At 35.3% G+C, this 24,293-nt stretch overlaps 1 protein-coding gene across 6 annotated transcripts; it reads left to right on the top strand.

The window, feature by feature from the left end:
* The first annotated feature begins 3,321 nt into the window (after positions 1 to 3,321).
* Positions 3,322 to 23,528, top strand: LOC111410805 (kinesin-like protein KIN-12F). Of its 6 annotated transcripts, XM_023041346.1 has the most exons (38): positions 3,322 to 3,671; positions 3,752 to 4,430; positions 4,565 to 4,720; positions 4,810 to 4,893; positions 5,541 to 5,660; positions 5,759 to 5,872; positions 5,964 to 6,056; positions 6,165 to 6,325; positions 6,413 to 6,487; positions 6,567 to 6,654; positions 6,737 to 6,795; positions 6,921 to 6,984; positions 7,078 to 7,143; positions 7,234 to 7,416; positions 7,796 to 7,900; positions 8,019 to 8,254; positions 8,349 to 8,418; positions 8,505 to 8,570; positions 8,682 to 8,726; positions 8,813 to 8,880; positions 8,992 to 9,073; positions 9,556 to 11,268; positions 11,589 to 12,047; positions 12,318 to 15,041; positions 15,132 to 15,239; positions 15,322 to 15,443; positions 15,520 to 15,607; positions 15,729 to 15,803; positions 20,767 to 21,006; positions 21,081 to 21,179; positions 21,322 to 21,396; positions 21,494 to 21,546; positions 21,635 to 21,746; positions 21,851 to 21,961; positions 22,209 to 22,379; positions 22,506 to 22,571; positions 22,933 to 23,064; positions 23,202 to 23,528. In XM_023041346.1, the coding sequence occupies exons 2-38, from the start codon at positions 3,753 to 3,755 to the stop codon at positions 23,283 to 23,285; spliced, it is 9,045 nt and encodes a 3,014-aa protein (XP_022897114.1). In that variant the 5' UTR covers positions 3,322 to 3,671; position 3,752; the 3' UTR covers positions 23,286 to 23,528. The 6 variants fall into 6 exon arrangements, with proteins under 6 accessions (XP_022897114.1, XP_022897115.1, XP_022897113.1 ...); XM_023041347.1 differs by having other exon boundaries at positions 3,322 to 4,430; positions 21,322 to 21,390; XM_023041345.1 differs by having other exon boundaries at positions 3,322 to 4,430.
* The last annotated feature ends 765 nt before the right edge of the window (positions 23,529 to 24,293 follow it).

Below are 24,293 nucleotides of genomic sequence, written 5' to 3'. Positions count from 1 at the left end.
ATGGGCAAAATTTAGAGTGTTTGTTGGTTAAAATTGAGGTTTGTTAAAAATAAAAATTAGATTTTGTTAATGTTGTCAAAATCTATCTAAGTTTATTGATAGCTAGTTTTGTTTCTTTCTATGTACTAATTTTATTTTTGATTTTCTATTTTTTTTATGTTATTATTTCTGATCGACGATATGAGATTTTGACATTGCAATTGATTTTGACATAATGTTTGAAATTATAGGTTTTAGTGTTTATACTTGATTTTCTTTCCTTTTTTTTTTTTTTCCTTTAGACCTTTTTTCATCCAAATTTGTTTTATGATCATTGGAGTTGTTGTGATAATTGGAATTCTTGTTGCATGGTGTTGAGAGTAGATTTAAATATATAATATATACTACACTGTTGTAAATCGCTCTTGGGGCTTTAGTCAAATTCAGAATTAGACACCTAGTGCCAATAATTGAAGCCTAACATCATTGGATTGCTAGTTCCACTCAAGCGTCCTCAATTTTTTGACCCCACTACAGATAATGTCTGTCTACCATTCATTTTTCACCACTATCATTTTGCTCAGAATGAAAGATCCATCAGCAACATTACCCACCACCATCACCTAGATCAATAAATCAAATCACTCGCAACCCAATTTCGAACCACTACTGCTAAACAGATCTATCATTTAACCCACCACCATCATCGGAATAGGCCACCCCATCACTGCTATTCCTCACTATCTCCACCATCAGGCTCTTATCATGCCATCTATAAATTTTTAGATGCCGAGAGGGACGATGGTTGCTTTTTTTGGTGTGATTTGGCAGCGACAATTAGTCTCGTGGTTGTGTGTATTATGTGATTATTTATAGGGTTTGGATTGAAGGCTGTTTATTTTTTCTATTTAGTGAATGTTTGGCATTGATTTTTCTTCCCATATTTTTTTTTAAAATTATTATTTTACTATTCCAATCGTTATTTTCGACTTTTTCTGTCACTGGTAGGACTCACTTTTCTAGCTGAAAGTCAAAAAATCAATTCTCAAAATTACTATTAACATCTTGTTTGGGAGGGATTTTTTTACCCAAAAACTTGATTTTTTTTACCGTTATTTCACTATCCCAATCGTAATTTTTGACTTCTTCTCTCACAGGTGGGCCCCACTTTTTTTTTAATGGTCAAAAAATCAATTCTTAAAATCTCTCCCAAACGGAGCTTAAACAGGCTCTTATTAAAAAAAAAAAAAGGGTTGGAATAAAAAAAAGTTTAAAACTTGAGGGAAAAAAATAGACGATAGTTGACATAGTGTCCTCTTAAAAAATTGAAACCCGACTGAAAATTTTTCAATTAATTTTTTTACTTTTTCAAATCAACGTTGAATTCATTATTAAAACATTGTTTAGCCTCTGTTTGGATTTCATTTTATTTGCTAAATTTTACTTTCAAGAAATACATAGTCGATGAGTGATAATACTTGTAAGGTCTATGAAATGTTTGATTAATATTAATATTTGTCTTTAAAAAAGTAAAATTTAGGAGAAGAAAATAAAATCGATTGATTTTTTTGTCTAAGATCCCATTTGACCTTTATTTTTTAAACCTATTTTCAATCATATATTTCAGAAGTCTATAACTTATCGATTTTTTTAGGATTTTGCTGCTCATCCAATGTCAGGCGCCATCCAATAAGGGAAGCCACATAGGTACCCCGTGGCTTTGGATTTCTAGCAGATCTCGATTTTTTAATCACAGATTTTATTAAGAGTTTGTTTGGGAGTGATTTTGAAAATTGATTTTTTGACCTTTAGGAGAAAAGTAGGGTCCACCCGTGAGAGAAAAAGTCAAATACGAAAGTTGAAATAGTGAAATAACAATCAAAAAATCAATTTTTTGGGCCAAAAAATCACTCTCAAACAAGCTGTAAAGGAAAATTTCATAATTAAGAAGATAAGAATCGCTTATTTCAAAACTAAGAACAAAAGTTTCAAATTTCAAAAATCAAATTTTTATTAAAATTTAGTTATGATTTAATTAATTTAATATATTATGTTCACAGATCTATACAATTTGATAAAAAATTAACGATATAGTTAATCATATATTATTTTTCGGTCATGAGTCAAAAATTTTATAGGTCACAAATAAAAAAAAAAATTGAGTCACAATTTATTTATCAATCACAAATCACAAATTTTATAAGTCATAATTTATTATACAGTTAAAAAAATCAAGGTCACAAAGTAACAAAATTTTAGATCACGTATTATTTTTTGTCACAATTTATCTTTTTTATTGGTAACTGATTAACCAATTTAACGGTCACGGTCAACAAAATTATTTGTGAGTACCACCTCACCACTGTTATCAGCCGCAACACCACAAAAACTGCAATGCACCAGAACCACTACCGCCATTCTCACAGCATCACAAAACCATCACTGCCACACCCACAACATCACAGAACCATTACCACCACACTCCATATCATTATAGAACTCACCGCACCATCGTCACAACCACCACCGCCATACTTACAGCATCACAGAACTTACCTAACCACCATACCCACATCATTACAATAGCACACCACTGCCACCTCCAACCCCATCTTACCATTTTGGGCACCACCAAATCCAGCCAAAACCCCCATCATTCATGGCCTGCATGACCACCACAGCTGTGACAGTGTAGATCTGCCACCACTACGCAACCACTACCTCTACTAAGCAATTTGCTAGCTGTTATTGCCACTACAATCACCACCTGTAAACACCATCCACAAAAAAAATCCCAAATCATTACACAACCACCGCATCGACTACGACTTTGACGATTCCGACGGCGCTATTGCTCTGTGTCATGCGTGAGGCGTCACACGACGAGCATAATGTCACTCGCAGTTGCTATAGCAACGCTAGGCAACATTGCTACTTTGGCTTCCGACGATGCTATTGCTGTGTGTCATTGCCTACTATGCGTTGACAGTAGGTTTCTCGACGATAGTAGAAGAGAGATGACAGAGGAATGAAAATTGATTTTAAGGTTAGGGTTAGAATGTGGGTGGGGTGGAGTGGTAATATAGATTAAATTATTTTCTGATTTTTGAATAAATAAACCTTGCATCTCATTTTTTAAGTTGGATCTTAAAACATATGGATGTGTGTAATTTTCACTTTTATTATTTTTTATCAAAACCAAACGCGGCTAGAAAAATCATTTGACTTTTGTCTGAACCAAACACGGGCCCAACATTATAAAGGTCCAAAGCTCCACAAATAATTCGAAATTATAGCCGTTTTAACATTTTATACGGGTTTCTTGAAAAAATACCCGTAACCAATTCAAAATCCCTTAGCGCGATGCATTGCTCCTAATTTCAAATTGCAGATCTCATCTTAGCCGTCTAACTTGATCACCATCCTACTTTTTACCTGCAAATTTGAAATAGTTAATACATTCACTCAGTGAGGAGAGAGAGGGGGGTCCTTCAGTAACGAAGAATACCCAGTGAAATCTCAAGAGAAAAATGGAAAGAAAATCATACATATAGTAAGTTTTTTTTATTCAAGGTTTAGCTGAAATCCACAAAAGAACCAGCTGAATGCGAGCTCCTTCGTATTCTACATAAGTGAGAAAAAATTTCGGGATTTCGTGGTTTTGGAGCTCTTTTCTCCGTTTCCTCTTACAGGTATACCTCCAAGAAATTAAGAATTGTTCAAATATCCCTTTCTGTTTTGTAATTTCTGTTTGGATTTCTGGGGGTTACAGAATGTTGAGGGATTTCAAATTTTTGCGCCGAAATTCCGGCAAGAATCCCAACAAAGAGGAAATCGAGAATGTCCCTGTAAATCCCAGGGACTCTTTGGGTCCTCAGATTATCAGAGATTCTCCGAGGCCCCCTCTATATGCAATTCAAGAACCAATCCAGATTTCTAAAGGTAGTATAGATCAGAAATTGAATGGTGTTAAGGTTAATAAAACTGATAGAACCCCCATGAAGCCGAAGGCTAAGAAGTCAGATTCAATGCCGCTTTCCACACCCGAAAAACAAGGGCTAGTGTCAAAAAATCACTTTGGGTGGGCCCAGAAGAGTGATTATTATTCGAGTTCTAGTGTTGTTGAGTCGAGGGAGGAGGGAAGGGTGGCGGAGAATATGAATACTCCGCGGTCTACCAGGATGGTTGGAAGGGCCAATTCAAGTTACACAGAGTGTAATTCGACTCAAAGCACGCCCAATAAGAGCGTAATCAAGCCTCCAAATCCCGGTTTCTGTTTAGCCAGTGGTTCTAGGCCTCCTGCCAGTGGGGCTGCTCGGATTACCAACTTTGCTGCACTTTCTAAAGGGATTCCAAGTTCTTCATACTCTGCATCTGTTGTTAATACGGTTGAGGTGCCCCATTTCGAACTCAGGGAAGATCCATCTTTTTGGATGGAACACAATATACAAGTAAGCTTCTTTTCTGCAAATTGCATCTTGATTCTAAAATTCCTGTCATTTTTATCTAAGAATATTTATAATTGCATTATTCTTTATGTCAAATTCTCTATATTTATTATGTTATTTTAATAAATATTTTATAGGTTTTGATACGAGTGCGTCCTCTTAATAACATGGAGAAAAGTACTTATGGTTACAGTAGGTGCTTGAAACAAGAGACTGCACAGTGCATCACCTGGATAGGGCAACCCGAGACCCCATTCATGTTTGATCACGTAGCCTGTGAAACTATAGAGCAGGTCCAAAGAGATCAAACACACTCTCAAATTCAAAAAAAGTTTTGTGATAAGACTGTTTACGCTTTTATACCTCTTGTTGAAATTTGCAGGAGACACTTTTTAGAATGGCTGGCTTGCCCATGGTAGAGAATTGCTTGTCTGGGTACAATAGCTGTATGTTTGCATATGGGCAGGTAAAATGATGGACTTGTTTGCATAATTATTTCACATAATAACGTTAGTTCAAAAGTTGTTGGTGATTCAAAACTTCTAACAACATACCAAGAAACCTTTTTTGCATTTGGTTTTGCAGATTTTTTTGTTCACATGTAAAGAATGAGCTTCTTGTTTTCATCTGTAGGCATTGTATTAATTTGATGAATCAAAAATGATGTTGGACCTATTTCTTGAAAGGGAAACTTATTTTTCTTTCCTTCTTTTTCCTCTATTTCACCTCTTGGTGTTTGTTCTAGTTTCTGATATTTCTAAATTTTCCAGATGCCAGTTTTAGTGTAATCTGCATGTAAATAGTCTCAATCAGTTCTGTAATCTTGAATATAGAAGTTTCGAGCAATGGCTGGAGAACCTTCAACTTAATTTTTTCATTCTTGTGTCTGAAATTCCTATTTATTTTGACTCCAAGTAGGCTTTCTCTTTATTTTTCTTGTTTCTGTTTACTAGCTTAAGCGATAGTCTTGTTTTTTTCCTCGAATATCTTCGTAAAATGATAGTTACTATTGTTTAAGCGCTGTTATGGACCTCGCTTTCTTGAAAATACGCATCAGTTACAGTTTCTTTTTCCCTGTGATATCATCCATTATAATGGATTAAATTAGTGCAGACAGGTAGTGGGAAGACATACACAATGCTTGGTGGGATTGAAGAGCTAGAAGTCAATCCTAGTCCAAATCGTGGAATGACCCCACGTATATTTGAATTCTTGTTTGCAAGAATTAGAGCAGTAAATTCAACCCTCTTTGACTCCATTTGCTAAGTCACCTTCTAATATAAGCATTTTCATTGCAATAAGACACTTCTTTCGCGTGTTTTACTTTTCAGGAGGAGGAAATCAGAAGAGATGAACGACTAATATACAATTGCAAATGCTCCTTCCTGGAGATTTATAATGAACAAATATCTGATCTTCTTGATCCTTCATCCACAAATCTGATGGTACTTTTACCTTTTTGATAGGATATTTTGGCGCTTCAATTGTTAAAAGATTATATTATTGTTTCCTCATATTCATCATCTCTATTTTTAGCTACGTGAGGACATCAAAAAAGGCGTGTATGTTGAAAATCTATCCGAATTTGAGGTGCAAACTGTAGGCGACATTCTTCAGCTTCTGAGTCAGGTGACTATTTTCACTGTCTTTTAGTTTACTCTGATTACAATCTTCAAAGATGCATGTGTGCATGCACAATGTATGTCTCTATGCATTAAAATTTGAGTTTTGCTTCAGGGTTCAGCAAATAGGAAAGTTGCTGCGACAAATATGAACAGAGAAAGTAGCCGCTCTCATAGTGTTTTCACATGTGTGATTGAGAGTAGATGGGAAAAGGATTCAACCACTAACTTCCGTTTTGCTCGACTGAACCTTGTTGACCTTGCGGGTTCCGAAAGGTTTACATCATATTCTAGTCAAATTCTGAAATAGATGGGATATCTCGTGCTATCACATTATTTACACATTGCTATTACCCTTAACAGGCAAAAGACTTCTGGTGCTGAGGGTGAGCGTCTAAAGGAAGCTGCGAATATCAATAAATCACTGTCAACACTAGGGTATTTCATATAATTGACAAGCTATCTATTATCTTTATATGGATGACCTTGCAAGTGAACACTGGCCGTACTTTTGCAGTCATGTAATAATGGTCCTAGTGGATGTAGCACATGGGAGACCAAGGCACATTCCATATAGAGATTCAAGGCTGACATTTCTACTTCAGGTGCTTTTTTAACCATTGTCTTTTATATCATTTTGTGGACCTGTATAAATCACATCATTGTGTTTGATATATGAAAATACAGGATTCTCTGGGTGGAAATTCGAAAACAATGATTATAGCTAATGTCAGCCCATCTATTTGGTACTTTAATATGATTTTTTCTTGTAATGACGCTTCTTTTATTTTTTATTTTTGCAAATGATTAGCTTTATTTCATTTTTTTCTGTGTATCTGACTAATGAAAATGCTAAATTTAATTTCCTCAGCTGTGCATCAGAAACGCTGAACACTTTAAAGTTTGCTCAACGAGCAAAACTTATTCAGAATAATGTAAGCTTGTTTAAGCTGGATGATGCAATGGACTTTTTAATTGATGGCAAAGTTGATATATTCACTTGCTTTTTTTCCTTTTTCATGACAAAGGCTGTCATCAATGAAGATTCATCAAGAGATGTTGTCTCACTGCAACATCAGATACGATTGCTAAAGGTGGTAGCTAGTTTCATTTGGCTCTCCCATTCTAGAAATTGATCACAAAACTAATTTACAATCAAAACTCATGATTTGTTGTTGTAATAGGAAGAGCTTTCTGCTCTAAAACATGAAAAGGTTTCTCGGTCATTATCATTTGGTCCAACTATAGAAAGAGATGCAAGGAACAAAGATGAAGATGGTCATAGTGAAAGGATGTCTGAAACAGATCACCGGGGTAATTTACTTATAAAAGCACCTGAAGGTGTTCTCAGAATGTCTTGTAAACAGGTATAGCAAGTTGTAATTTGCGCTTCTTCTTTTTTCCCACAGTTTCTTCCCTCGGTTCCATTGCTGGATATTTATTGCTCATGGTTGAAAGCAAATGACAGGCAGTTCGAGTTAATAGATACCTAAAATATGCACATTTAATTTAGTCTTCAATCTCAAATTATCTGAGCATAGCCAGTTTGATAACATGGTCAATTACTAAGTTCAATTAATTGAACATGTCAAGGCAAAATGAGAATCTAAATGGACAAATTTAAAATTGACCTATATCTCTGACGTCCTTTTTATCTCCTTCTTACAATGTGTTTTCTTTGAAAGAAAAGTTTTGACATGTTGCCTTATGTTTTTCATTTTCTTCTTTTTGCCAATGTTTCCACAGTTAAAATCATTGGAAGCTACACTTGCTGGTGCCATAAGGAGGGAACAAATGGCAGGGACTTCCATTAAACGGCTTGAAGCTGAAATCGAGCTCTTGAATCGTCTGGTAACTCTCCCCCTCTTTCTCATTTATGGCACGACAGGTGTTGCTGGAAATAAATGAAGAGTTTATTTTGAGTTTAGCTATTTAGAGAGCTAAATTTCATGATGACATTGCTTTTCAGGTTAGTCAAAGAGAAGAGGATACCAGGTGCACAAAAATGATGTTGAAATTTAGAGAAGACAAAATTCAAAGAATGGAGTCTCTACTTGGTGGATTCACCTCAGCAGATGCTTATTTGCTGGAAGAGAACAGGGAATTTTCAGAAGAAATTCAGCTGCTGCGTGCAAGAGTTGATAGAAATCCAGAAGTGACGCGCTTTGCAGTCGAAAATATTAGGCTTCAAGAGCAAGTTAGACGGTAGCTTTTTTGAAAAAAAATACAATCTTATGCAGCTTGGCTTTATTCACAAGTTTTTTATTTTATTTCAAAAATTGTTCATTGGAATTTATAGATTTCAAGACTTCTATGAAGAAGGCGAGAGAGATATGTTGTTGGCTGAAGTATCTGAATTGCGGAACCAGGTACCTTATCTATCCAATTGTCCATGTCTTTTTTATGCTTCTCAAATTAGCTTATGCCTTTGACCCAGAATTTTTCCCTTTGGCAGCTGACTCTCTTCCTTGATGGAAATTCGAGGCAGCAAAGCCATCAAAACACAAGTATAGCGTCTCATGTAAAAATTTAAAGAGACCTGTTTACTGTTTTTTCATGTCTCCTCTGGAAAAGAAGATTCAGGTCCACTGATTTTGCAGAAGCCTTAACATCTCTTTGTTTCCATTGACAGGCTGCTGTTCATACCAATGAGGAAAATAATTCACTCCATGTTGAGGTTGGGTGTTATATTCCTGAAAACATTGTTTATTGTAAGATTTATTTTGTCGACCTTGACTTCTAATATGTAATTTTCTTATACAGTTGAAGAGGACTATGTGTGAATTAGAGGAAACTCGGAGTAAGCTAGAAAACAATGCAATGCTCAAAGGGTAAGAAGTTTAATTCATTTACAATTTTATTTTTATTTTTTTTATTTTTTATTGTAAGATCTTCTTCGTCCATTCCTTGTTGTAACTTTTGTTTGTGCTAATATTGTTCAGGGAAATTCATGAGTTGAATACATCATTGAATGCCATCGAATATGCAACTCAAGAGCACGACTCCAGTCCTGAATTCTTGAAGGTACCATTGTCTTTTCTTTTAAGAGCGGAAGATAAGAAAGGGCACGATTTTTACTTCCTTGCACGATTTTATTATCAAAGTTTTGAGACACCAAATTTTCTCTAGCATTTTCCATGACTAACTTAATAAGGGATTCTTCTTATTATTATTATCTCCATCTGCTGCACAGCACTGTAGAATATCTTTTGTGATGATTTTACATAATGATACATTTCATGCCGTTTGTCAAAATTTATAAATAAGCCATAATTGTCAAACTTTATTTTCAACCACACATTCCAATTGACCCCGAGTACTATCCACCTTCCATTTCTATCTATTTATAAATTGATCCGTTTATAAATCTTTCTCAAACAGAGGCTAATTTTTTTATTTTTTGCTCACTAGAAGGTTTAGGCGAATATGTCTAGCAAATAAAATTTTCTGGTCGTCTTTACTTTTTGTTTAGAAAATTTAAAAAATGATGATGGCTACTCTTTCAGAAATCAGTAAAGAAAGTTCCAATTTTCAATGATCAGATAATATTGTCCAAGGAGCAAGAGAAGGACCAAACTAGGCACACAACTCTTATGATGCGCGAAGAAGATGTTGTGGATTTACAACTGGAGTTGGACATTTTGAAAATTATTCTAAAAGAAGAGAAGTCATACCATTCTGAAGCAGAGGAAATGGCACAATCTTTGAACAGAGAACTTCAGTCGTCAAAGGAAATGATTCTGTCTATTACTAAAAAATTTGAATATGTCCAAGAAGAACTTGAGAAAGCGAAATCTGTTATTGAAGCTCTTGAGTCTCAGCAATTTCTAATGATTAATGAGATAGAGGAACTCCGAAACTCTAACAGCAACTATGCTGAACTTTTGCAAAAACAGATGCTTGAAACCTCTTCTTTAAAGGAGCAAATTCATGCTCAAGAGTTTAGAGATCTCTCATCCTATAAGCATTCCAAAAATAATGATTCTCCTATAGAAGCAAAGTTGAAGAAGATGCACGATTCTCTTGAAAAGGCCAAGAGATTGAATCAGTGGTATCAAAGTGATAATTCGATTCAAGCATCTAAAGAAGAAGAAATGGACGAAGTCCGCAAGCAGGTTGAGGCAGAAACTGCTGAGGTGATTATTTGCTTGCAAGAAGAACTTGCTGTTCTTCAGCAAGAAGTCCAAGATAGTGGCTTGAAAGAGATGGATACCAGCGAGAGGTTGGTTCTATTACAAGCTGAGATGAAAAATCTGGAGGAGAATTTATGTACGAGGACTCAACGGAACATGAAATTAACACAAATGCTAGAAGACAAAGAGAGTCAATTAAGAAACATGTCGGAAGAATGGGAACGATTGACCATTGAGATTGAAGGTATTCTTACTGGTGGGCACGAGGCTCTCAAAGAAGTTTCTGACCAGCTGGATGATATTTCCAGTTCATTCCCTCGTAATAAAAATTTGATCTCTGAACAACTTGGAAGGTTGAAAACCTATTTTCTTGAAAAAGAAGTAGTAATTGAAGAGCTCAATCAATGCTTAAAGGATGCTATGGATAAGAGGAACTATATGGAATGCATGTTGAGGTCACTGAAAGGGGCGGCATTGGTAATGACCGAAACGCACCAGCATGAGTGCAGCGAAATGGACAAAGAGAATCTCCTTTTAACATCTGAATTAAACACTAAGACATCTGTTATTGAAGAGCTGGAGAGCATAATCAAACATGGAGAGGATCAACTTAGAAATGCATCATGCTGTGCAACAGCTGCTTTTGTGATTGTGAACCGGTTGTTTGAGTTGAATTCTAAGCATGTGATCGCTTTAAATAATAAGGATGTGCAGCTTAGACAAGCTAAAGAAATGATTATTCAGAAAGACACGATTCTCTACAATCAGTTATCAAGAACTGATGAGGCAGAAAAACAGAATGAGATCCTGAGAATGGAACTGAATTCATTAGAAGAATGCTGTGATAGACTAAAACTGCAGCTTTCCGAGGAACAGGTACATGCTAAGACTCTTCGGATGAAGCTTGAAGAAACTGAAGAAAATAATATCTTGGAAGCCAGGGAAAAACTCGTGGATCTAAAATCGGGAGTCTCAACACTGAAATTATGCATGACTGGGTATCTGGAAAAGATTGGAGGTCCTGGTGAAGATAATTCTCTAGAATGTTCTTCTTGTCTTTCTGCTGGAGACAAACGTCAAATGTGGGTAAGCTAATGTTTCTATTTCTCGAACTGTATCCTGGATATTCCAGGCAACTTATTTTGTTATTGGAAAAAAAGACATCTCTTAGTGATAAAAATGTAAGAAACAGGGTAGGACCTTTTTTACTATTGTTCATTTTTAATAAACGAAAATTTTTGTTAACTCTTTTCGAACCCCCTTTTCCCATAGAGATATTGAATAGAAAGGGGTATTTTGCTTGCCATTGTAATTTTGAAAATGAACGTTTAAATGCCTCTCAAAAGTAAGTAAAGAGGTAAATACATTTTTGTGTTTTCATGTATTATTATTTGGTCTTATCGCAGACTGGTAAAGGAACAGAACAGGACATCAGCCATGTAGAATCCTGTGTTCTTGAGGATGTGAGAACTGAGGCTTCAAAAGAAAAATTCAGTGCAAACCATATGGATGAATGCATAATTGATGGTAATTGTTCGGCTTGTGAACAGACTCTGATGGGTGTGAATGGTAGACATACAATCACTGCTCCTCTAAAGAAAGAGACAGAATCAGCCCTTCAGAGTGTTCAAGGACTGCAAGCCGAGATGGCTAAATTACATGATGAGAAAGAGGATGTCAGGATAGCTGAACAACGCTACCAGAAGAGCATTAAGTCATTGATGAATCAAGTAGCTGTGCTACAAAATTCTAATAATAATTTTGAAGTGGGATTTGAGCTAAAAATTACTGCTTTGGATGGCAAACTAAAGGGAGTAGAAGAAATCATAGAAGAATCTTGCACTTCCTGGTTCCAGCTTAAACAGGTAGGACATTATATATATAAAATTCTTATTTTGGAAATTGCCTATGCACTAGGCCATAATGCTCTATCTTTAGACCTGGACTTCAATTTTCATTTCCTATGCCATTCTTTCTTTTAACGTCACATTTTCTATTTTCTAGCATTAACCCTATTATCTTTACAATAACTATAACTATAATGAGAGAAAAATACAAATTGAACTTAAAAATTACAATTATATTCCATCAATACCACAATCATTTGTTGTAATACTACCGTCCATTTTCTGTAGTTACTCGAGGCTGAACTTGATGATGCCACAGCAGTTGCTGCCCAGAAATCCATTGAAGTTTCCTGTGTTCTTGAGAAATTTGAAGAGATGCAAGACACCATGAAAGAAGCAGACATAATTATAAATGAGCTGATGATGGCTAATGAAGCCTTGAAGCTTAACATTCATGAGCTGAAGGAAAAGGAGAACGCCTTGATTGATGAAAGAGGTATCCTTACTACAGAAGTTCAGAACTTGCAGTCCTCCAATAATCTGAAAGTTCTGCATTATGAGAAACTTGAGAAGCAGTATGAATCAGATATTGTGGATATGAAGAGCCTCGTATTGGAACTAGGAGAAATAGTTTCAGAGGTGCAAACCACTTCCACTGAAGACTGCAAGGCTATAGCATCCGATTTCCTAGACATGAAGTCCCAACTTTGTGAATCAACGAGATTGATCAGGTCATCTCTTGAAGATGTATGGTCGGAGATTGTCGTTAAGGATTTTGCCATGTCTGTTCTGCATCTTTGTCACATGGGAATTCTCTTAGAAACAGTGACTGGGCTCAATGCAGAAAATGGTCTTCTTCACTGTGGTCTATGTGAATCGAACTCTGCAATTTCTGAACTCCAGGAGCATAATTTTAGATCACAGAGAGAGCTTGAAATGTGTAGAATACTGAAGGGGAAGTTATTGGCAGATCTTAAGAAAGGTTTTGATGGTATCTCAAGCAAAGTAGACGAATCTGGGGAGCTCACACTAAAGCTTGCCTCCTTTGAGAAGAAGATACAGGATCTACAGTTACAAGAGGATTTAATGTTGCAACGGTCAAATCATATGGGATCTGAACTTTCTGTCCTAATAAAGGACCTTGATTTCAGTAACTCAAATGTATTAGCGTCTATTCTGGATCAAGAAAGACTAATAAAGGATAAAGATGAACTTCTTGAGTACCTGGAAGGGAATTTCTTGATTGAATTATGTGAAAAAGATTTTGAATTTTTAATGATGTCATCTGAGTTAAAGCAGCTGGCGCTCCTAAAAGCTGATGCCAAGAGTGCAGAAATTAGTTCCTATGAAGTCCTTGAAAACTTCAAGAAAGACATAATTTTCCAGAGCATAGATGCTGCTTCCAATGAGTTGATGTTGAAGGAGAAGGAAATTGAGCATGCTCTCCTGCAAAAAGAAGTTGAAGAAATAACAAGGAAGCAGCAGGAATTGTTGTCAGAGCTTGACGAAAGTTTCTCAACAATTTTCCGGGTGGAAACGGTAAACAATGCTCTTAAACAAGATATTCAGTCATTAAAAGAAATTGCTCATTCAAATAGTAGCTTGAAGGGTGCATTTGAAGAATTGGCGGAAGAAAAGACAACCTTGTTGTCCCAGGTTCAGAATCTTGAATCACAGCAAGCGAAGTTATTAAAAGATGTTGAGGTGAAGGAAGCAGCTCTTGAAACTTCTTCTAGTCATATATCTAAGCTTGATCAACAAAAAGGGACATTGCTGAATGACATCTGTTTACTGGAAACTGAATTGTGCAGGCTTCAAAATGAGGCAGATATGAAAGATGAAGAACTTAGAAAAATGAGCTGCCTTGAGAAGAAAAATGAGGCCCTGCAGTATGAGTTAGCAAAGGCAAAGACAGAGTGCTGCATACTTTTCCAGGATTTGGAGGATAAGAGAGCTGAGTTTGAATCATCTATCAAAGGTACTAATGACCTCGACGTCGAAAATCATGGATTGAAAGAGAATAAATTGTTGTTGGAGAATCACATTGCCAAGTTGAATGAAGATCTAAACTTTACAAGGAAAAAATTGGAAAACCTCCAACATTCTCAATCTGTAGTTGAAGACGAGTTATCTTCAAAAATTCAGGGTTTAATCGAAGAGAATGCTTTCTTGAGAAATAAACTTGAAGCTGGCAAGAATAATGAGTATGAATGCCTCAATGCTTTGAACGTGATGAAGAATGTTAATTTGATGAAAACTGTAGATACTATTGGTGACAAGATACTCAATTTAAATATTGAGAAAATTTTGGTGCTGGAGGATATGTTCCAAAAGATAGTTAAGGAAGTGGAGATGGCTTCCAAATTTTTTGAAGAGCTTGAATACCTGGAGAATCTTGTGACAGAGCTGAAATCTCAAACTTCCTCTCTTGAAATTGAGTTGTCCAGGAAGGATGATATTCTCAAGGGGCTGTTATTTGATTTGAGCTTGCTGCAGGAGTCTGCATCTAACAGTAAGGATCAAAAGGATGAGATTGAAGAACTTTTGGCCTCTCTAAGTGCCTTAGAAAAAGATTTTGATAAAAAATCGGGTGAACTGGACCAAGCTGTTGCCGAAGGTCAAAAACTTGAAACTCAACTGAAAGAGAAGGCAGCAACAATATCTGCTCTTGAAATGGATATTGTGAAAGAGCAAGAAACTATGAATTCATTGTCCCACAAAAATGATGAGTTGATGACCAATGTTAAAGATGCCTCGGATGCAAAAATGTCCATGGAGAAGGAATTGATAGAGAGAAACAACATAAACGAGAACTTGAGAATGGAAGTTGTTGACATGGGGGTTGCTCTTGTTGAAATGACCAAGGCGTCTGAATTCTTGAAGAGCAATTTGGATACCGTTGTCAGTCAGAGGGATGATCTTGAAGACAAAGTCCTTACTTTGACTGATGGGCTTGAGATGGCACGAGCAGTTGCTGATGAAAACAGAGCAATCGCTGTAGAAGCACAAGAGGTAATGTTGTCTTGGCAGGAAACTTTTCCAGCGAACTTTGTACTGAATTATCTGAACTGTCCCTTTAATCCATCTGTTTGGTTAAGACAGATTGCGAAAACTAGAAAAATCCATGCTGAGGAGAAGGATGAGGAAGTGAAACTATTAGAGCGGTCCATTGAGGAGCTAGAATGTACCGTGAATGTACTTGAACAAAAGGTATCCCTCTTCCTTAGATGGCTAGACCTATACGGGAATAATATTGTTTGTCCTTTCTTTGACAAGATTTTTGCTTTCTAAGGTTGGCATTGTCAAAGAGGAGGCTGAACGCCAAAGGCTGGAAAGAGAGGAACTGGAACTGGAACTTCATGCTGTTAAACAACAAATGCAAAATGTCAAAAGCAACGATTCTGATTCAAAAAGGTTTCAATTAGTTACTTAATTGAAATGGGTTTATTAGATATCTGTTTACAAATGTCTTATAAGTCATTGACTTCAGACAATTGGATGAAAATGAGAAGAACCGTCAAGAAGCTCTTCAACGAATACAAACTCTTGAAAAAGAAATAGCTGCCAGAGATGGAGAGGTAAAGTTGTTTCTCATTGGATGTATTGTCTATAAAAAATTTGTGTTAATTATCGTTGGTTGTTTTGTGTCAAATATTCGCCCTTAACATTATTGTTAATTTTGTTGTCTTTCTTCAACAGATAGCCCAATGTAAAGCTTATATATCTGAGCTAAATTTGCATGCAGAGGCACAGGCTTGTGAATACAAGCAAAAGGTAGGAATAATAGCATGTTTGGCTTAACTTAAAAACCAAAACGATTACTTATAACTAAATAAGTAAGGTTATTTTTTATTTTTTTAAATTATTAATCAAAGTTGGAATGAAGGTGTTTATTTTGACATAAAAATTTCAAAATAAATAACTTTTGGTTGAAATACCGAATTAATAGGGGATTTAATTAGGAATAATTGTTGAGGATTCCTCTTTCCATAGATAGAAAATATTGATTTATTGCAGAGAAAGTAGGATATTTGTGCTTTGTTTCTTTTTTTCCTATCTTTATTGTGCTATAAATAGGGCCCTAAAGTGCCCTTATTCAATACAATAATTAAGCAATATGGAAAATATTGTTCTATTTTTCATGGTATCAGAGCTAAGTTTGTCTAAACCTAGCCCTCAATGACAGAAGACACCACCAACAGTATGGGTTCAATGACCTCTAAATCACTAAGTAGCGAGATAGAAGCTGTTTCCATCATACTAAGAATTCATCCTTTCAGCTCACAATAGAAAATTTATATTCCATATTATGTTATTGGCCCAACAAGCAATCCATTTGCATCCATCGACTTTTCATTTATCTCTTAGCCTCACATCTCTTCATTTCATTGTCTTCTTCTTCACACCATTCACTGTCTTATTCACTTAGCATTTCTTCTTTCTCGGTTTCTTCTTCACAACACCGGTCAGCATTTTTTGTACAAAATCCGCAATTCTTCATCTCCGACATGCCATAAGGAACTCCGACACGTGTCGACGAAGTGTCAGAGACGTACTAGTGTCCTATACGTATCGGACACTGATACATTGACGCTGGCAATGTGTTCGTGCTTCACAGCCACCAAACTAAGAAAAGTTTAAATATGATACATCAATCAATCTACAATTAAAATCAGATTTCTACACTCCCCCTCAAATTAGATGGTAAATGTTGATCATATCGAACTTGTGAATAAAATCATCAAAACTATAAACTGAAAGAGAGTTAGAGAAAATCTTATTTCATTCTTGTGATGTTTTCACTTTTATGCACCAATATATAATATACAAATGGGAATCAAAAAAGGTAACTATCTAAACATGGAAAGAAAGATATTTCTAATCTCTAAATATAGCTATTAAATCATCCCATAATTCTAGAAATAATTACGGGATTTCTACAATAACGATGCAGTTTGTTCTTTTGTAGGGACATACGTCATACAAATAACTCCATCTTCTACTTTTTCCTTGATAAGTGTCTGTCTACCTCAACGTGTTTGGTTCGATCGTTTTGTACTAGATTCAGGGAAATATTGATTGCTTCCTTGTCACAGTATAGTTTGATAGGAAGTTGTACAGAGACGTGTAGTTCTTCCAACAGTTTCTTTAACCACAACCCTTTTACATATTTCTTGCGCAACAGCTTTAAACTTGTCTTCAGCACTACTTCTTGCTACTATATTTTGTTTCTTGCTTCTCCAAGTTACCAAGTTTCCTCATGCAGTAACGAGTAGTTGATCTTCTATCTTTTGTAGCCTAATCTTCATTTGTGAATACTTCTATTTCCTTACCTTCATTTTTCTTGAAACATAGTCTCTTTCCAGAGGAGCTTTTCAAATACTTGAGATTTCGATATACTACTTCCAAATGAGCTTCCTTCGGTAAATGTATATATTGACTTACTACACTTACGACAAATGGAGTGTCTGGTCTAGTGTTAGATAGATTACCACAAATGCAGTGTCTGGCTTTCCAACATCTTCTCCTTTCCTTCCTATATAAATCGCTTGGTTTGCATCCAAACATTCCTGTTTTAGATAGGGGATCATGAATGTATTTCCGTTGTGAGATACTGATACCAATTTTTTGACTTTGGGATTTCCATTCTTAAGAAGTATCTCAGTCGTACTAGGTCTTTTACCTCGAATTCCGTTACTAGGTGTTTCTTCAATCTTTCCATCTCAGTTATATTGTTTCCAGTTATAGCTATATCATCTACATATACAATTAAAATTTTTCTCTTACCACTCTTTGATTTTTAGAAGAACATAGTGTAATTTTACTATCCTTCCCCGACTTTTCAACACTTTAGCAAATCGATTAAACCTTGCTCTTGGAGATTGCTTGAGGCCATATTGGGATTTCTTAAGCTTACAAACTCAATTTTCTTCATTTAGAAGCCAAGTGGTATGTCATGAAACTTCTTCCTCCCATTCTCCATTTAGAAATATGTTTTTATTGTCGAGTTGTTGAAGTGGTCAATCCAAGTTGGCTGCTAAAGACAAGATGACTCGTATGATATTGTGCTTTGCCAGATACAAACGTCTCTGTATAATCTATGTCATAGATTTGTGTATACCCCTTTGCCACAAGGCGGGCTTTGTATCTTTCTACTGTTCCATCAACCTTATATTTTACATTGAACTCCTATTTACAGCCCATGGGTCTTTCCTTTCGATAGATCCATAACATCCCAAGTTTCATTTTTCAGTAGAACTTGCATTTCTATCATTGTTTCTTTCTATTTCGGAAATTTTAATGCTTCCTGAATATTCCTTAGAATTGCTGTGTTGTTAATGTTAGATGTAAAAGTATGGAACCTGTAGATATAGCATTATATGATATGAATTTAGAGACGGGGTGAAAAGTACATGACCTAGTTTATTTCCTGAGTGCAATGGGTAGATTGATGTATGGAGATTTAAACTCATGCGAATTTGGAGCTACTGCCAGTTCCAACGCACTTGGTGTTTCAAGTATGAGGTTCTCCTTTGACTTTAGCTTTGGCTTCCTTGAGCAGACTAGTATCTCATTGTTCTTTTGTTTTCCTACATCTCCAATGTTCAAGTTTTGTTCTATATGTGCCAAATGGAAACTTAAATCTATGTTTGAGGTATGTTCAGAGAGAGAGATCAAAATCGATGTACCTATCTTCACTCAAATTCTCCCCCTGGAGATAGGGCTTTTGGAATTAAGATGTCTTTTTAAAGAATGTGACATCAAGACTTACAAATATTCTTTTTGTGGCTGGACCGTAACATTTGTAGCTTTTTTGATTGGCTGAATATCTAATGAATACACATTTAACTACACGAGGATCTAGTTTATTTTGAGAGTGAATATAGACAAATGCAGTAAAATCAAATATCTTGAGAGGTAGCTTTTAGTGTAATCGTAAGGTAGGAAATAATCTTTGAAGTTTTTAGAGGGGGTGATTTGAAGTTAAGTGTGCAACTAAGCATTCGGTTGTTAAGGTAGGTAGAGGTTAGAATGTTTTTGGCATTTTTGTAGTGATCATCAAAGCACGAGCAACTTGAAGGATGTGTCTATTTTTGCGTTTGACAATCCTATTTTGTTGGAGATTGTCGACATAACAGCTTTGTTGGACTATCCCATATTTTTAAAGTAGTCTTTTATGAATGTGTTAGAGTATTTGGTACCATTATCAGTCCGAAAGATTTGAATGTGTTTGAATCTGTTAATTTTGGAAGAATAACTTTATCAACTAGATATTAAAAATTCATTCTTGAATGGGAGATTGGAAGAAGAAGTTTTCATGACATTACGACCTGATTTTTGCAAAGCTGATGAAAAAAGGGTACGTAGATTAAAGAAATCTTTATACGAGCTCAAGTAGTAGTTATCAAGAGCATGGTTTGACAAATATGTGAAGGTGTTGAAAAGTCAAGGATATTGTTAAGGACAGTCAAATCATACTATGTTTTTTCAACAATTTGATGATGGTACTAAAACGATTCTAATTGTACATATTGATGACATTATCCTGAGAAACAGGTGATAATATAATAGAGATGGAAAGACTAAAGAAGACCCTCGCCACTGAATATGAAGTGAATGATCGGAAAAAAGCATTAGTGTATCACAACGAAAATATGTACTTGACCTTCTAGTTGAAACTGGCATGCTAGGATGTAAACTGAGTGATACACTTGTGGATGCGGGAAAGAAAATTGAAGATGGAAGCAATCTAGTAGAAGCTGACGCATATCAACGACTAGTTGGAAAGCTAATCTACTTGTCCCATACCAAACTTGACATCGCATTCGCATTTAGTTTTGTAAGCCAACATATGCACTAAGGAAAGTCACCTAGAAGTTGTCTACAAGATAATCAAATATCTCAAAGGCTTCGCGAGAAAATGACTACTTTTCAAGAAAGAAAAGAAGTTGAAGTCTTCACAGATACGGATTGGGTAGGATCGATAGATGATCAGAGGTTAACTACTGGTAACTGTACCTTTGTATGAGAAAATCTGGTAACTTGGAAAAGTAAGAAACAAAATGTTGTAGCCAAAAGTAGTGTTGAAGCAGAAATATAACGGTAGCACAGGAAATATGTGAAGGATCGTGGTTGAGGAAGCTCGTGGAAGAATTACACGTCACAATAAAGTTTTCAATCAAATTTTATTGTGATAATAAAACAGTAATCAACATTTCTCTTAATCCAATCCAGTATGATCGAACTAAACACATAGGGGTGGACAGGCACTTTATAGAAGAAAAATTTGAGGAAGGAACCATTTGTATGACTTGTATATTCCCACATTAGAACAAACTGCGCATATATCTTCACCAAAAGATGGCCTATACAGAAATTTAGTGACTTCATCCGCAAGTTGGATATCGTCAATATTTACAATCCAACTTAAGAGAAAGTGTTGAAATCCCGACTTAATTGAGGATTTAATTAGGAATAATTGTTGAGGATTCCTCTTTCCTTAGATAGAAAATATTGATTGATTGCAAAGATTGTAGGATATTTTTACTTTCCTTTTATTTCGTGCGTTTCTTGTACTATAAATAGTGCCTTTATTCTGTACAATAATTAAGCAACATAGAAAATATTGTTCCATTCTTCACTTTTTTCCCCATAGGCATCACAGTCAATTACATTTTGAAGCATATAGGGATCAACCTCCATGACTAAACAGCATTAACTGCCAATTTTATGACAGTTCAAATCATTGGAAGCCATGTTAGAACAATTCAAATCTGAACTCCCTGCTACTCAAGAAACTTCATCATCCAACAAATTAGACAAAAATTCGTCAAAGTCTAGGGGAGGAGGTTCCCCTTTCAAATGTATTGGATTAGGCTTAGCTCAACAAATAAAGTCCAACAGGGATGAGGAGCTTAGTGCAGGAAGACAACGTGTCGAAGAACTTGAGGCCATAGCTGCAAGCAGACAAAAAGAGGTAGCTTTAACAAATGAATTATAGTATACTAAAATTTAAACATTATATCCACCTTGGTTCACATTCTCTGGCAGATATTCAGTTTGAAGGCTAGATTAGCTGCCACTGAAAGCATGACCCATGATGTGATTCGGGATTTACTAGGTGTAAAGTTGAACATGAACAGTTATGCGGTAAGTTTTGCAATCTGATTCATGTTTTTAGTCTCATTGTTTAAAGTTGAAAGTGTGTGCTGAGATTATACTTGGAAAATTAATTGCTGAATGAATTCAGATGTGAGTTGCATGACATTCTCATTTTCTTTGTCATTGCTAGACTTTAATGGATAATCAGCAGCTTCACACATTAATTGAAGAGTCTCAACATCATGATGTTGAAGCTCAAGTTAAGGTGCTCCTTGTTTCCACTCAAGTTAGGAACAATTTGCTACAATAACTGTGATTCTGAGTTGAATTTACGTCTGAACTGGACTACTTCATGCTTGCAGGAACTGGAAGTAGTTAAACAGCAAATAAACGAATTTATTAATGAGAGGAATGGGTAATCGACTCTATAATTAAATTGGATATTAGTAGCTGAACTTTTAAATTCCCTGACATGCCAAAATTGTACTGAAATCTTATCCTAGATGGCTGGAGGAGATTGAGAGAAAACAGGCTGAAATGGTGGCTGCACAGGTTACCCTGGAACAATTAAGCCAGAAAGATCAGCTGCTCACAACTGAAAACGAGATGTTAAAGGTAGAGGCTTGCAAAGATCTTAGTATATTTTCGCCCCAACATGATTTCAGAAAGAACTCTTTTTTCACTTTTTGATTTTGATGTTCAACTTCTAATTCTCCCAGGCGGACAACATTAATCACAAGAAGAAGTTGATGGAACTTGAAGCCGAAGTCAAGAAATTGTCTGGTCATCAAAATCTCCAACAATACATCCATCACCACACTAAAATCAAGGCAAGTCACTTAATTTTCCCCGTCAACTCTAATCAGGAGTGCAAAACATTTCAGACAAAAATGGCTTCCCAAGATAAATGAAGGCCAGCTTTGTTATCAATGACCTATGTTTCTTAGGAAGCCAATTCCAAGAGTGAATAAATAAGTTTGTTGATGCCTAATGCCGTTTGTTTTCTTGTCATTGGAAAAATCATTTTTAACATTTCTGCATTCAGATTGTTGACTGGAAAATCTTATAATGTTACAGGAAGAGAACAACTTATTGAAACATCAAAACGAAGACCTTAGCATCAAACTACGAAGAACTGAGGCTATTCTTTCACGTGTCAAAGAAGAGCTAGCACGCTTCCATGCATCAAATGGGCTAAACCCTTTTATTAACTTTGATGAGGAGCAACAGCTGGATGACAAATTAAAGGTTTGTGTGTAACGTGAAGTTGTATTTGCAAAAAAGAAAAACTCATGCCCAAGAAAGAGGGGGAGAGAGAGAGAGAGAGAGAGATAGAGAGTTGACAATTCTAAAGGCTAGATTTATCTGAAACAGGAAACTGAAGAGGAGAGGCTGCAATTAGCACAGAAGTTAATTGGCTTGTGTACTAGCATACTAAAGGTCAGAGAACTTCGTCCATGAGATCTTAAAGTATATTTTTTATCATTAAATCAAAACTATGCTCTATTCATTCTTTCATATTAATATATGGCCCTTTAGAGCACAGTTTTTTCTGGTTCAAGTAAACCTCATCTTTACCACGAATCACTTTTCTTAGTTGACTATAATTGTGGTTTTGCCAATATATGTGATTTAATTTTTGAAACTCATTCTTTAAATTAAAGCAGCTGTTGAGTTCCTTAATGTCCATCTATGCATGTTTTATGCCTGCAACATTATAGTAGAATCCTACTTGTCAAATAACAAGAAATAAAACATCCATTAGGTTTAGCTCATGTCACTTTTCGAATTGTAAAAACAGGCTGCCGGAATAAGGAGATCAACATCTGATATAAGTCTATCCGTAGCTGAGGAAGCACTTGAGCAGCTGAAGAATCGAGTCATTTCTCTTGAGATGGAGCTACAAGATGTTAAACTTAAGGTAAATATCGAGGTAACTTCATTTTTCTTCTTCTTTATTCCTTGATCGTGTACTTCATTCATGCACGTTTACCTATGCTTAAAAGTTTTACTTATAAGTGTACTTCTAAGTAAATAAGTTTTAATTGAACTCCATTTCTTATTTTTCAGAATAGAATGTCTGATGAAAGAAGTAGATTGTCTGATCACAGGCAACAAACTTCAGTAGTGAGCTCCCGAAATAGAGTATCTTAAACTCCATTTCTTTCTGCTTTGGATTGATAAAGGACGATGATCAAGTGGATTATTTGGGTTAGCTTTTCGCTAGCAGCTTTAGTGAAGTCGGGTTGATCCCTGATATATTTTTTTCACACACTTCCATTTATCAAAAGATTCAGAATGATACGAGTTGTAAATAAATTATAAATATAGGTTGTGATACATGAAATTATATTATTTTCTGTGGACAAAATACAATGAGAAATACCTTATTTTTTAGCTAACTTTTACTTATTTTTATTATTGTGCTTATACATCAACTAATGTGTCTGTTAATTTTACCCAAGGGTAACAAACCGTCATTCAAATTATCTAAAATTAAATTCTATAGCCACAAAAAAAAGCTGGATTTACATAAATACTCCTGGATTTGTGTTGGTAAAATTTCAAAATGCCAAAACTAATTGAATAAAACGTTTTTGTGACCATGAGATGTCATACGATAAATGAGACTTGCCAACTCTGATTTTAGGGGCATTCAGGCCTGATTTATAACCAAAATGTCTTAATAAATCAAATTAAATTTGTAAAAAATTAAGTAAAAGAACTAATATCAATGTTTTAAAAATTGACTCGAAAAAGAAAGTGGGTCGAGATTTAAATGGTCAAACCGGGATCGAACCGATATTGAACCAATGACAAATTAAATAAATAAATATACAAATAAAATATAAAATATCATAACTATAATAGATTTTTAAATTTTAGTTTTCTCATTCAAAGTAAATATAATCCATGTTTGTTTATTAGATTTATTGTAGTAATTTATTTTATAACCTCAAAAATTAACAATCAATATGTCAAAAATAATTTGCTTTCTTCAAATTGAAAATTATAATCTTGTTGGGGTTTATGATTTGTTAATGAAAATAATGATGTAAACAAGTAAACACTTGGAAAGTTAGAATTGACAATTGGCTATTATCCCACATTGAAAAATTACCACCACATTGGAAGAAGAATCTCCTTTAAAAAGGGTCTAGT

The sequence above is a fragment of the Olea europaea genome, chromosome 15 (assembly GCF_002742605.1).
Source record: "Olea europaea var. sylvestris chromosome 15, O_europaea_v1, whole genome shotgun sequence".
In the NCBI taxonomy this organism is placed as follows: Eukaryota; Viridiplantae; Streptophyta; class Magnoliopsida; order Lamiales; family Oleaceae; genus Olea; species Olea europaea.
Note: the sequence above shows the minus strand (reverse complement) of the source record. Positions and strands in the feature narration are given on the sequence as shown.